This window comes from Schistocerca nitens, chromosome 12 (genome assembly GCF_023898315.1).
Source record: "Schistocerca nitens isolate TAMUIC-IGC-003100 chromosome 12, iqSchNite1.1, whole genome shotgun sequence".
Taxonomy (NCBI): domain Eukaryota; kingdom Metazoa; phylum Arthropoda; class Insecta; order Orthoptera; family Acrididae; genus Schistocerca; species Schistocerca nitens.
The window spans coordinates 122,963,501-122,977,831 of record NC_064625.1 but is presented as its reverse complement, the minus strand read 5'-3'; the positions used below and the strand labels follow the sequence as shown (position 1 = coordinate 122,977,831).

At 39.6% G+C, this 14,331-nt stretch overlaps 1 protein-coding gene across 8 annotated transcripts in view; it reads left to right on the top strand.

Annotated features, from left to right (window-relative positions):
• The window catches only part of LOC126215247 (neurexin-4), a 198,731-nt gene that overhangs the window by 33,814 nt on the left and 150,586 nt on the right, over nt 1-14,331 (top strand). For all 8 annotated transcript variants that reach the window (XM_049941921.1, XM_049941918.1, XM_049941919.1 and 5 more), the window contains exon 4: nt 8,177-8,318. In XM_049941921.1, the coding sequence (XP_049797878.1) occupies nt 8,177-8,318 (142 nt within the window). The remainder of the gene's footprint in view (nt 1-8,176; nt 8,319-14,331) is intronic.

Below are 14,331 nucleotides of genomic sequence, written 5' to 3'. Positions count from 1 at the left end.
ATGTGTGGTACATGATGTTATCCAGTGTGTGTATCCCTCTGTGTATCGTAATGTCATTGTTGGAGTAGTCTGCAATGTGTCTGCAGAACAAAGATTGGCTGGGATTGGTGGATAAGAAGTTGAGATCGGTAAAAGCAATTGTACAGGGTCTACCCCAAAAGATTCAAGAGTAATTGTTTCTAAAAAGAATTGTTGCTAAAATGCAAAACTTCCTTCCGTATCTACACATTCCTCCCACCCCTTTGCCTAGTCTGCATAGTCTTCCTGGGAGGGTTCAACGGGAACCTCACATTGAAACCCTTTTACCCTCTCCGAAAACCTGCACCCAATTTTTTCTGCACCCTCGGAAACAGAAAGAAGTTCAGTGGGGCCAAGTCAGGGCTGTATTATGAGTGAGGCAGCGTTGTGGCCACACCATTCCTGGCTAGACACCATTGCACAATGAGGACGTTGTGGCCCAGAGCATTGTCTCAGTGGAAAATCCATTTGTTCAATATGTCATTGTTGAAGCATTTCACACTACCCTGCAACTAGATGGGGACTTGAGTGTAAAGCTGATCATTAACTTTTAATCACACCTTTGGAGTGAAAAAGACAATGTGCATTGTGTTAACCTCAACAAGGTGGACCTTCTTTGGCTGAGGTGAATTTTTCGTGTACCACTTACTGCATTTATTTTCCGATTCATTATTGTACTCAAAAATCCTGTGTGTCGTCACGTGTCACAACTCTTCCCAAAAGATTAGGGTGCGAAAAGCGGCATTCAAACAACTTGCAACACTTCAGCACACTAATTTCCTTCTGTTCATCAGTCAGCACTTGTGGGATCGTCTTTGCGCACACCTTTCTTGTCTCTAAATTTGTCTCAAAAAATGTGTTAAACTTCTAATTTCAGCACATTGCAATTGTATACTATTATTGTTACTCAGGTGTCAATATCCGTTCCAAACTTTCTGCACATTCTACACATATGTGCTCGGGATGTTGACAGACACCCAAAGTGCTAGTTGTTGTAGACTTTTTCTCGGCCTTCCCGGAAAATCTTGTGAGACTCGTAAACTCATGGCTGGGACACAGCTTCCCCCCCTGAATGCTTCCCGAAATAGGCCCACCATTTCAGCTCCCAATTTTGTAAGTTAAACAAGAAATTTGATTGCGTGTCTCTGCTCGATTAAATGTAGCCTTCTGTGTCTTGAGACATCATCAAAATACACACTGTGGGGACTGGCCAAGTTGCATTCGCTACGTGATCCCTTCTCACTACTATTACCACTGCAGGCCGCATTTTTCTAGCTCTTGTGGTTGACTAGAGAGTTTTATTCTCGAAACTTTTGGGACAAACTCTGTAAGTTCATGGCACAATTCCTGGCCGGTAGGGGTGATGTGTCGTAGAGTATATAGTAGCCAACTGACAGGGTTTCCCACCCATACTCAGACGTGAGGATCCTCCAGTTTGTTATACATTTGTCATACTTCCCTTTGTCCTCCGCAACAGAAGGAAGTCCAGTGGTGTCACGCCAGAGTCGTTCGGCAAGTGAGGCGACGTTGCCACACCATGTCCGACTAGAAACCCTTGCACGACTAGGGCTCTGTGGCTCAGAGCCACACTTTGGGTGTATTTTATATTGTGACAGCAGCACCTAAGCCAGTTTATTAACAGATCTGCTGTCAATTTTAAGTGCTACTTAGACGAATTTGTGTTGTCAGTCCTTCCATCTAAACTGCATCAAAAGGAAGATTCACTCAAGAAAACTGTAAAGTTGTGAGACAGAATTGCTGGCCAGTTCTTACTTCAGGATGCAAAATATCAGTACTGTGGATAGGCCCATATAAAAGTACACCACACTGTCCAAGTTGTGTATTTCTATGAGTATGTGGCAGCACTGCTGATATTTCATCTCTTGAAGGTAAATGATGGCCAGCCATAATGTCTCATAATTTTATAGCTTCCACCTAAACCGTTATGTGAGAGATTTTAGTGTGTTTGTGGGGGGATAGTAGTCTCAGCAAGTTATTATGTAAGTGATCAGTAAGCCGAAACATTGCAGACTTTTTCTGTCTTTTATAGTCCTGTGTTTGTATTTGCACCTGTGATCTAGAGGTAGCATCTGTGATTAGTAATGAAAATGTCATTGGTCCCGGGTTCAAACCCCCCCCCCCTCCCCCGACGGCTTAAATTTTAATTAATAATCAACATTGGCAGCCGAAGACTTCTGTCATAAGAAGTCACCCTCACTCTGCCAACGGCCTTGTCAAAGAGGGCGAAGGAACAGACAAGAGGTTTAGGGCACTCTCTTGTCCTAGGGAAACTGCCCCTAATGGCAGAAGAATCAGCAGTGATCAACGGCATGAGGATGCAGAAGGCACTGCAGTAAAGACATGTAACATGTATCCACAGGAGATGTGGCCTGTAAATGAAAAAGTGTCATGATGATCTCTCCATTGGCAAAAGATTCCGGAATAGTCCCCCATTCAGATCTCCGGGAGGGGACTGCCAAGGGGGATGATACCATGAGAAAAATATTCAATAACTAATGAAATAATAATGTTCTAAGAGTCGGGGCGTGGGATGTCAGAAGCTTGAATGTGGTAGGGAAGCTAGAAAATCTGAAAAGGTAAAAACAAAGGCTTACACTAGAGATAGTAGGGGTGAACGAAGTGAAATGGAAAGAAGCCAAGGATTTCTGGTCAGATGAGTATAGGGTGATATCAACAGCAGCAGAAAATGGTATAACAGGAGGTTGCATGCACAGCTTCATCACTATCAAAGTGAAGTCCTGGAAGGTGTACTTTAAATTTCAGTAAGAGATGAAATCAGTTCGGCCTTGTTGGGGACTGTATGGATTATGCTCAGTGACAGTGAACTCGAGGCATCAGATTATCGTGAATGTCATAATGCTCGTGTGTGGTCTGGCATTTTCCTGCTAGAGCAGAGGGTACATCATATGTGGACAAACTCTTCAAATTCATGCTTTCAGTTTTCAGAAGTATTATAGCACAATTTCTCATGCACTGCGAATTGCATTCCACATCACTGTGTAACACACTATCATTTGGAGCCCTTTTGTGGCAGAGGGTTGCAGCTTATGTCAGCAAAGTGGAACAGTCAGTGGAGTAATATGCACAACATGTAATTCCTCAACTGATATTGAGAACAGAATAAAAGATTCAGAGGCATTACTTTTCAATATCCCAGTATTGATCCGTGCTGTATTATGTACATGATCGATGATATATTTGGATGATACTTTGAATTTTTTCTTTATTTGTGCCTTCGTGTATGATCTGTCAGTAGCGTACTGTTGTTGAAGAAACTGCTCCGTGTAACTGAGTGTGAGTGATTTGCCAAGTAAATGCAAAAGCGTGTGCCGTCACATCACTTTGTTATTGCTCGTTAAGCTTCTTTCCGTGTTTAATAGCAATTCTCAAGTCAAGGCTTCAGTTGATGGAAATGGACAATCTTTTCACAGCGAAAGAAATTGTTGCTCACTTGAAAGTAGTGTATGAAAGAGGAGATTTGTTTTTGAGACTGACAGCTATCAACCACTGCATCAGTCACCAATCCTCTGCAAATCTTCCTGGATTTCTCTACATTTTCAGGCGCAGTAATCTTCCTGTAGACAACAGCATTGTCTGTGGAATGCCTCAGGGAACATCAAACACACCAGTTACGCAGTATTTCATTCTTTTGCAGTTACATAAAATTTACACCTTATTGTATGTTTTTTGACTTATTTGGTATTCCTTTACTCCACCTTCTTTGTGAATAATAATAATTTTGTGTGGCTCAATGGCCAAGTACATAGTCTTTCAATCTTACACTACTACGGTGACTTGTGTGTCCGTAACCTACCCCAGCTATCCAGTTGGGAAAAGGGGACCTATAGTTTAATGTGCAATCCAAACTGAATGTTGTTTCTGGCAATACCCACATCACTAAGAGGTGAATGCTAAATTGAAACGCAGGCTGGAAAATCCGTGGTCCGATCGGAATTCGATCCTGCAATCTTTTGGGTTCCAGGCAAGTGACTTTTGCTGCTGGATCACCATGCCCGACATATGAAGGATTGAAAATTAGTCATTCCTATAGTGGGTGAACTTATTTCTCTGAGTCCAGTATGCCAGCTGATGAAAATCTGGAAAATTAGAAAGTCATGTATATGGTATAGATTCTTCAATTATAATTTGCATTATTGTGTGTACATTTAGGTATTATGTTTTTATTGCTATGATTTTTGTACTCCTCTTGTAGTGTACTTGTGACTGTATGTCATATTGGTTTTCACTTTGTATTTAGATATTACTCATCATATATATCCATTTTTATTAGGTGCACAAGAAAATGATCATTGGGTTGAAACTGGTCAGTAGTGGTTGATAAAGCATTCCATTCAAATAATATACAGCCTTAGCGGAACAATATTATTTCTTTTAATCAGTGTCTGATGGCTGTGGCCCCCAAGCACAAGGAAAAAATTATATTAGTGTTGAAACTTCCTGGACTGTGCTGGACTGAGACTCGAACTCAGGACTTTCATTCTGCAAACATCCCCCAGGCTGTGGCTAAGCCATGTCCATTGGAACCCAACTACTGGTATCACTACGCAAGTACAGTAGAAGTCAGTCACACTTGTTTGTTACTAGGTTTTTGGCTGCAGTGTATTGGCCATCACCGAACATCTTAAAAATGCCAATGGTTGTGAGCAAAATAACAAAATAAAAAGACTTTCATTTTACAAAAATGTCAAAAGATCTTCATGGGCAAAAACTGAAAGAACCTTACCACCAGTCTAATGGAGCCACTGAGTGTTATATTACTACCTAATAGGTACATGTCAAACAATTTTAGTGCTATCTAAACTTGCAGCAGCTGAACATTAAATACAGTAGCCCCAAGTCCTGCCCATAGAGTCTTACGCAGCCTTCAGGAAGGCTACTCCATGTACATAATAGAATGTAAATATTCAGTCATCGTAAAGTATCATTCAAATTTAGAAACACCTGCAGTACACACAAATTCTGTATTAGCACTAAACGAAATACAAAGGTATTCAGCAATATGCCAATTGGTATAATGTCAGCCACAAATGTTACAGTTTAAGATGTACATCATGGTTGTCCAGATACACATGACAGTATGTCACAAACAAAATCTTTTACAATTGGTTCACCAAGGTACAAAATATTAATGTGGCATGTTTTGAGAAAATGTGACTTAGTGATGAATTCATACTTAATCTAGTCATCATCTGACTCACAATATCTGCTACTCCTCTCTCTCCTCCTCTTCTCTTCTTTTACATTCCTCTCAGCTCTCTCTGTCATACTAGTTTGTTCTTGTGAATATCCCTTCCCTCATTCATTAACTCTGCCTCGTGATCTTCGAGCATTTGCTAGATATGTCCAAACCACTTAAGCTGTTGCTTTTGGACATTCTTCTCCATAGGCTTTGCACATAATTTTTTCTGATTCTGTCCTTCCTAGTCTAATTTTCTATTTTTACTTACTATAGGGATTCACAACCATAGGTCATTGTTGAGATGTAGTTGAGCAGTATACAGCTAACTTTTCCCCTTTCAATATCTTCCTCTCTTGCTGAGGAACTTCTCTCTAACTGCATTGAACAGATGGCTTACTGTCCCAACTGTTTCCATTTATTTCATTTTCCATATTTCCATTACTGCTTATGATGGAGCCCAAGTGCGTAAAATTTACAAGCCATTTCTGGTAGTTGTCTTTCAACTGTGGTGTTATACCTTTCTTCCCTTTAGTGAATAATCACATTTTTCCCCATATTTACTTCCATTCGAGGTGTATGTTACATTTTGAAGAAGAGCAAAACACTGATGAATTTGTGAAAACCTTTCCATAAAAATTTTAAGTTTGAGGTTTCAGTCATTTAGCATTGACATTGGCATGCAGAAGGTGTGATGCTGCCCTTCCAATTTCAGTTGCACATTCAGTTTCAAGTAGTGTCACAATAGGGAAGACAGTTCACAATTCTGAATTAATGCAACTGAATACCACAACTACAATCCAGTAAAGCATTTTTTAAAGCGTTCTTTGGTTGCATGTAGGGCTTTTATGTACGTGTATTCCACCTACTAGTAATACATTTGATTTTACTGTCTTTGTAATGTGTTGATTTTATTTCTTTTAGCTCTGTATCACACTTGGCACACTTGGGTGATCACTGAATTATGACCATTTTACTAATATTTAAATAAGACCGTATGGTGTTTTTTTCCCCTCCTCTTGAATCATTGCATGACCTTGTTTTGTGTGCTGTTGGGTCTCAATTTGTACATAGTGGAATTGAAACAGAGGCAGAACGAAGGAATTTATAAGCTCTTGATAAAAGACATACTATAAAGAGCTGGAGTGATTCTTCTATTTCAAAGCTCTGAAGTTTTATGGTTTTATGGGATTAAAGAAGTCATACAATACTGCCTAGAACTTAATATTTGCTTGGAGGGGGGACAATTTTTTTTTTTTAAAGGGTCGAAGGATGGCTGTAAAAACGAGGCCACAGGTAGATTATTAGTATTTACCAACAGTTGTCCATTTTATCAGAAGTTTTCTTGATTTGATGGATACGTACTCTCACAGTTTAATGTGCAGAGCACTGGCACGCAAAGAAACTGTGCGTGAATCATTGTGCCAACTCTTGACCAGGTACACCGGCCACTGTATCTGCGGTTTATAGGAAAATACTGGCCCAGCTCTGCACCTTGGAAATCCAACAAGAGCCACAAAACTCTGCTGTTCTATCACATTCACTCATGGGCTGCATAAACAAATTTTGCTTGGAAAATATGGACTGCCACATTACCCCAGTAAAGAACATGCATCAGAAGGTCGTTCAGTAATGTTATTTTGTTTTCAAGTAAAGTTGATACTTTTGGATCAACAATATTATGGAAAGGACATACTGCTGCTCACCATAAAGATGACATATTGAGCTGCAGACAGGCACGACGAAAAGAGAGTTACACATTGAGCTTTCAGCCAAAGCCTTCTTCAGAAAGGGCACACACACACACACACACACACACACACACACACACACACGAGACCGCTATATCCAGCTGCTCCAGATGCAACTCACTCATATGACTGCAATATCAGGCAGCTGAAACCACTTTCAGTTGCCTGAGACTGCAGGTGTGTGTGTGTGTGTGTGTGTGTGTGTGTGTGTGTGTGTGTGTGTGTGTTGACGAAGGCCTTATTAGCTGAAAGCTTTATTTGTGACAGTCTTTTTGTTGCGCCTATCTGCGAGTCAGCATGTCCGCTGTATGGTGAGTAGCAACTTCCCTTTTCATTATATTGTTACATGACATCTTGGATTTTCCATTGTGTGAAGAAAATAGTGAGAATTTCTATAAATGAAAAAATTTGATTATATTAGTATTAATGGCAACAGTTGTGCTTTCAGCTCACTTGTAGTTGGTCAGTGATTTCACATTTATCAAATAAATTGAAATATGACAGTGTGATAAGATTTTCCAAGATGTGAGTGCACCTAAGCTTTCTTCACCTCCTTTTCAGATCATACTTGAACACTGGTTCAGCTCTTATTATGCTGATTGTCCCCCAGTTCTGTTGCATGCTTCATTAGCTCTTACGATTAATTTATCTGGTCATTTGATAAGCTCCTACTGCCAATTGATTACATAGCTATAGTGAGTTGCAGTGTGTTTAGTCATACCACAAAACTACAGTAGGTAAGTTGATACAGGGTAGCCAAATAATTTAACTTCTGATTGGCAAGTGGAAAGAAGACCTGTGCAGCTGGTTATAATTTAGTGGTCACTCGGTGCATGTTGCGGTAATGTTGTGAGACTGTGAATAGGAAAGAAATTTTTCATGTTATGAACTGCGAAAAGGGAGATGTAAAATCACACGACATGGAGATGAATCCCAGTTGGCTGAAACTAGATATTTATATGTTGAGTTGCAGGGAAGAAGGCAAAGGGATAAGGCAACTGAAGAATAAAAAATGTGTGATTTCTCTTTTTGTCATATTTTAACATGGGAAAAATCAGTTGTCAAGCAGAGATTGTGTGTCAAGTGTGATATGGAGATATTCTTTGAGAGTATGATTAGTTGACTGACTGACTGTTGTCCTTACCCTGCACTGGATTTGTACTGTAATGTGAACATTATCCACCCACAGATGTTCAAAGGTAACATCGACGGTGACTCCACGCGCCGCAATCGGTTTGATGTGCCCATCATTGCCCAATGGATCCGCATTAACCCTACCCGGTGGAGGGACAGAATCTCACTCCGTCTTGAGCTGTATGGATGCAGATATGGTGAGTATTGGATAGAAATTGCTAAACGATATATGTTACCAGTATGTGAAAGATATGCCAATCTGAAGCATTGTGAGATTCTCATTGGTCTCTGGTAAAGTATGGTTCACTGCTGGGTGCAAGCCTCTTCTCAGGTGATTCCGATATGCATTGATGCAAAAATGACAGATATAGAAATAAGCGAGTATGCAACTAAAAAACTAGAATTACACCATTACTGCAGCAGTTGGTATCAGGTGATTTATTATGAGCGACTTGTATTGTAGCTAACAGTTTCTATTAAAAATTGAAATTTGTTTCGACAAATATACTCATCTATGATCAGTTTAGGAATTGTGTAATCATATGGTGATGATAAAGCACTAAACCTTGTGGTTTTGAATTGATTTTATTATTCAAATCAGAAGCAGGCCAGGCAAAAAATTATTCACCCAGAGGATATGTCATACTAATGTACTGTAAGAGCACCTCTGCCCATGGTAATGGCCTCAGTTCATCAAGGAAGTGTGTCCATCAGTTATTTCATATATGCTATATCCAGCTGAAGTCACTCATCGATGATTAGGTCCCGTAGAGCAAGGACACCTAGGGTGAGATAATTGTATGCGAGCCAGATGTAAGGGCGGCCTGACACAGCTTTGTTCGATCCTTCTCAGAAGTATCTGGTACAGTGTGATATTTCATGTAGTGTTGCAGTGTGGCATTTTTCGTTCAACACAAGTGTCCTCAGTTCGGCAGATCCTGGTGTCAGTGTTGCTTACCCGTAGCTATTTGTGTGTGGTATCAAGGGTGTCCAGAAGTGCAGTGGCTGTTTGCACAAAAAGAGGCAGTCAAGCAATATATCGCCACAGTCCTTTAAGACTGAATGGGAATAGCATAAGAGAGAGACGAGACTTCCTAATACCTGTCAATGCGTCACACAGTTGATGGATATTGAACTTGCTGTGAAACAACATTACTGTATCATACAGAAAGGATTTAAAGATTTAGTTGACAGTGAAAAAGCATAATATTACAACAATCAGTTGGTGGGATTCATTATTCTATACAGTAAGAAACACTTTCTGCTAAATTTGGAGGTGTGGGGCATGTGAAGAAATTGATGATACAAATAGTAAAATTTCTGAAGTCGTGCACATTATTCCTCTGTCAGTTGCATCAGTTTTCGATGGAATTGAGTGAAGATTATGGAGACTTTACTACAAAGTATGTTCGTTAAATCGATGGATGTGCCTAGAACAGTTTTCAATTTAAAACCAGCTATTGTTGAATTTTTGAAGGGAAAAGCACTGCACGATGAGCATTGAAACATCTGAAATTAATTGCAGACCTCACATTTTATGTGGACTTGACTGCACACTGCCCACAGCAAGACATTGCAATGTGAGAAACCACTCATATCTGATTTGATAGGGATGCATTTAACAAGAAAATTGCTTTCTAGAAGGGACAAATTCTGACAGACACAATTCTGTTCTCCAAGTTCACTGGTACTAAAGATAATGCAAAGTTTAGAGAACTCACTGTGGCTTTGAAAGAATCGCAAGGATGGTTTCTAAACATTTTGGTGACATGCCAATCTCACATCTGTTTTCGAGACCATTTGCTGTTTCAGTTGAAAGCGTCCTTGTGCATGTGCAGATGTAGCTGATTGATGTGCAGTGTAATTAATGGTCTAAAGATAAAGCCTTTAACATTAAAACTGTGCAGGCTATGTCTGCATTGTTCTCCTCAGGTAGAGTTTCAACATTTCCTTAGTGAGGTTGCAGTAGTGTTACAGTGTTTAGTTCAACATATGTGTGTGAAAGACTTTTTTTCCATTGTGATAATGAATAAGTCATGATTACTGCAAAAATCAGTGGAATTGTCTGTGTCTGTCTGTATGCTGACTGTTTCGACCAGATAAAAATTATGTCTTCAGCTTGCCAAAATTAATTAAATAATACTGAAAATTTGTTTTGTTTGTGGTCAGTTTTATTGAGAAACATCAAATAGGAAACCGAGTAATTGTCATTTAAATATGTCACATGTATTGTTTCCTCCTTCTGCCACTCCTTGTACTCATAAAGCGTTCTGTGGCAGTGGGGGAAATGTGTAGCAGTGTGAGCAGGAGAAATGTGTAGCAAGGTGAGTGCTGTGGCACTCGTACCAGGCTATGAAATGTTTGTGAAACCAGTAATGCAAGTGTGCAATCCTTTGAAAATGGCTGTTATTATCTAGGAAGTGTTAGTGACCACCGCATACTCACCATGATGTACAAGAAAGGGCAACACTTGGTCACTCAGATTATTGAAACAAATATTTTACTTCAAGTAACCTGAATGAATTGGCCCACATCATTGAAGTGTGTCCTTGTGGTTGGTTATGGTGTGATGCACTCCATACATGATCTCTCACCCACTCACATGTATGTCAACTTTACCTTCCAGTTAATTCTTAGTTACTCTTCTTAAAGATAATTCTGTAGTGGATCTGCTTTGCAGTGCCACTACACTGTGCCTTGTGAATTCTTCTACTTTGCAGCTGGGGCTAGTGCTGAGAGTTCTGTTGTATTTAAGCTACTGAAATGGCGTAATCAGGTTTGCGGTAACTCTTCTGCGTTATAACAGCGATGTTACCACTGTAAATTGACTTTTACAGTGGTAGATGCTCACAAGTTGTAGCTCACAGTAGGTCATAACATGTCGATATTCTGCTATAACATTCAGTTGTGAAATAACGGGATGACAACTCTCAAGTTCAGTCATTTACATTTTTGCTAGCACCCTCTTTTCTATGAGACTTCTGAGACACCACCAAGCCACGATGCCAAAGCATAAATGAGCCTCCTCAGCAGCTGGAGACGCACAATCACCATCGCGCTGTGTTGATGTCTGGAGCTGGTGGCTTTCACACCCCGTCAGAACGTATGTTAAACCAAAATGCACACGGTTAGATATTCCACTGCCTAAAGAATATTTTCAGTTTCCACAAGCATCTTTTGTCGGACTAATAAGATAAATTTGTAACATGTTATTGTGTAGAATCCCATGTGCCACCACACCGTGGCATGAAAAACACCTGCAAAATGTCACAGAACCACCTCCAGCCTGAACTACACCCTCTAAACACTGCAGGTTTAGTGGCTCATTGGATCGTCTGCTCCCTCAGTCTTTTATCATATAAAAAGAGGCAAAAATAATGACTTCATGACAACAGGCAGTACATGCTTCCAGTCAGCTGCTATCTGGTTATTGTTTTGTTCCATCCATTGAAGATGTGCGGTTTACATGCTGTTGTGTGCAATGGCCTGATGTGAGGTTGAGAGGGAACATAAGAATGTTGTTTAAAGAATAGTATACAGGAGAATGAGAAAGAAAACTGAAGAGTTATCTAATGTGATCAGTTTGGGTTCAGGAAAGGTGAACACACTGGGAGGCAGTCCTGATGTTGCAATTGATAATGGAAGCAAGGCACTGTCAAACTGGAAAAAGCATTCAGCAATGTTAAGTGGTGTGAGATGTTCTAAATTCTAAAAACAATTGGAGTAAGCCATAATGTAAGACAAGTAATATACAATATGCACAAAAACCAAGAAGAAACAATAAAAATTTAAGTCCCAAGAACTGAACACTGTGATCAGAAACCTTGTAAGACAGGGATACAGTCTTTCGCCGCTACTGATCACTATACATCTGGGAAGCAATGACAGAAATGAAAGATAGGCTTAAGAGCAAGATTAAAATTCAAATATAAGGATATCAGAGATAAGATTTACTCACGACATTGCTATTGTTAGTGAAAGTAAAGGAGTAATACAGGACCTGTTGAATGGAATTAACAGTCAAATGCAGTGATGACTCTTGAGTATACATTCTGGGTGTTCACAATTTTTTTTAGATTCAGATAAATTAGGGATTGCGAAATTAATAGTGTCCGTTATATGACAGTTATGCTTATCGACAAGTTTATACAGCTACACTGCCAATAATAATTACAATAGTAATAATAATAATAATAATAATAATAATAATAACAATATGTGTAACTTATTTGATGAAAGGAAGAATTGTTTTTGTGGAATTTTGTTATTTTGTGCATAATTGAGTATAGTTTAGAGCAGTAACAAAATAATGTGTAAGCTTTTGCTACTCTCAGTTTTGCATTTTTGTATAAGCGGGAGTTTTAATGCTTTTCCATTTTTTTTGGAGAAATGTACAAGATCCCTAACATACGTCTTTGTTCACGAATTTACTGCCAGGCTGAAAATCAGACATGTTGACGCTGAACCCACACAACAACTTGTGCTATCCGTACACTTCCCTTGTTAAATGTTCACTTGTAGTCACACTCATTTGATTTCGTAACTTTCTCAATCAAAGGATCTGTTCTCAGAGTTCCCAGTTCCTTTGCGGCTAACTTTTCCTGATAATTTACTTTTATGTTCCGAGAATGAGATTTTTACTCTGCAGTGGAGTGTGTGCCGATATGAGATATCAGCACGATGGGGCACACGTGTACGATGTTGCAACACAATGCCTTGACTGAGCATTCCATGCTGTACAGCCCCAATCTCACATCTTCTGAGTATGACATGTTCTTGAAATTTAAGCATGATTTTGGACAATGTTCAACAGTGACTGCCTTCACTGGTGGCATCTTTCTATGAAGATGGCATAGAAAATAGTTTCCTGCTATAATGAGTATCTGAACAATGGTAGCAACTGGTTGAAGGAGTACGGAATGTGGACGGAGAGTAAACCGAAGAAAGACAAAAGTAATGAGGAGTAGCAGAAAGCACCAAGTTAAGAAATTATGCTACCTTGGAAGCAATGTAACATATGGACAGAGTGAAGAGGACATAAAAAACAGATTAGCACTGGCAAAGAGGGCATTTTTGCTCAAGAGAAGTCTTCTGGTATCAAACATAGGCCTTAATTGTAGGAAGAACTTTCTGAGAATGCACATTTGGAGCACAGTACTGTATGGTAGTGAATGAAAATTTGAAGGGAAGGAAATCAGAACATTTGAGACATGGTGCTATAGAAAGATGTCGTCTGTTAAGTGGACTAATAAGCAATGAAAAATTTCTTTTGCGAAATTGCCAAAGAAAGGGAATGTATAAAACAGTGACAAGATGGCAGGACAGGATGATATGTATGTTAAGACATTAGGAAATAACTTCTGTAGTACTTAGAGGTAACGGTAGAGGGTGAAAATTCCAGGGGAAGACAGAGACTGGAATACATCCAACAAATTATGGCAGACATTGGGTGAAAGTGCTACTCTAATATAAAAAGGCTGACATGAGATATGAATTCTTGGCCAATTGTATTGGGCCATAAGATGGAAGAAAATAAATACAATCCACCACACTTTGCATGGTTCATATCAAGTACTGGTTGAGGTGGACCTGCATTCAAGGAAACTGCAATTCGCGTTGGTTTCGAAACCGATATTTGTCGACGAGGTGTGACACTTCACTCAATTCCTTGTCAGTTGGGATTTTTTTACTCTCACTGTTCTTACATTGTGTTAGATGGCTGCAGGTTGTATGCCTTACACTGTGTTAGATGGCTGCAAATTCTATGACACTGCTAGTAATCACGTTGGATAGTTCATATTGATGACCGTCTAATCAGCCCATGTAATTCGCAGTGTGATCTAGGCACATCAACACAACCCACCTTACTGCGATGATTCCATATGAGCAACCAGCGCGCATGCACACTACTTCAGTGTCACAACATACGTCAGTGGTCGAGGGTCACTTGACTGTGTGGTAACGATTGTACACTAGCTACAGTTCCCAACAGCGTACAGTATCTTTATTCAATGGGGTGACTAATACACTGCATGTGGGAAGTTGCTGTGCACTGGACTGTGGACTACAAATATATATTACATTGGAGTTTCAAAAAAAAAGAGTTGGCAGAATTGATTTTTCATCGATATGCGAGTGGTATTCATTTCACTCTACTGTTGCACAATTTTTAACTATTTGGTTCAGCCGATGGAAGTTGTTGAATGTAGG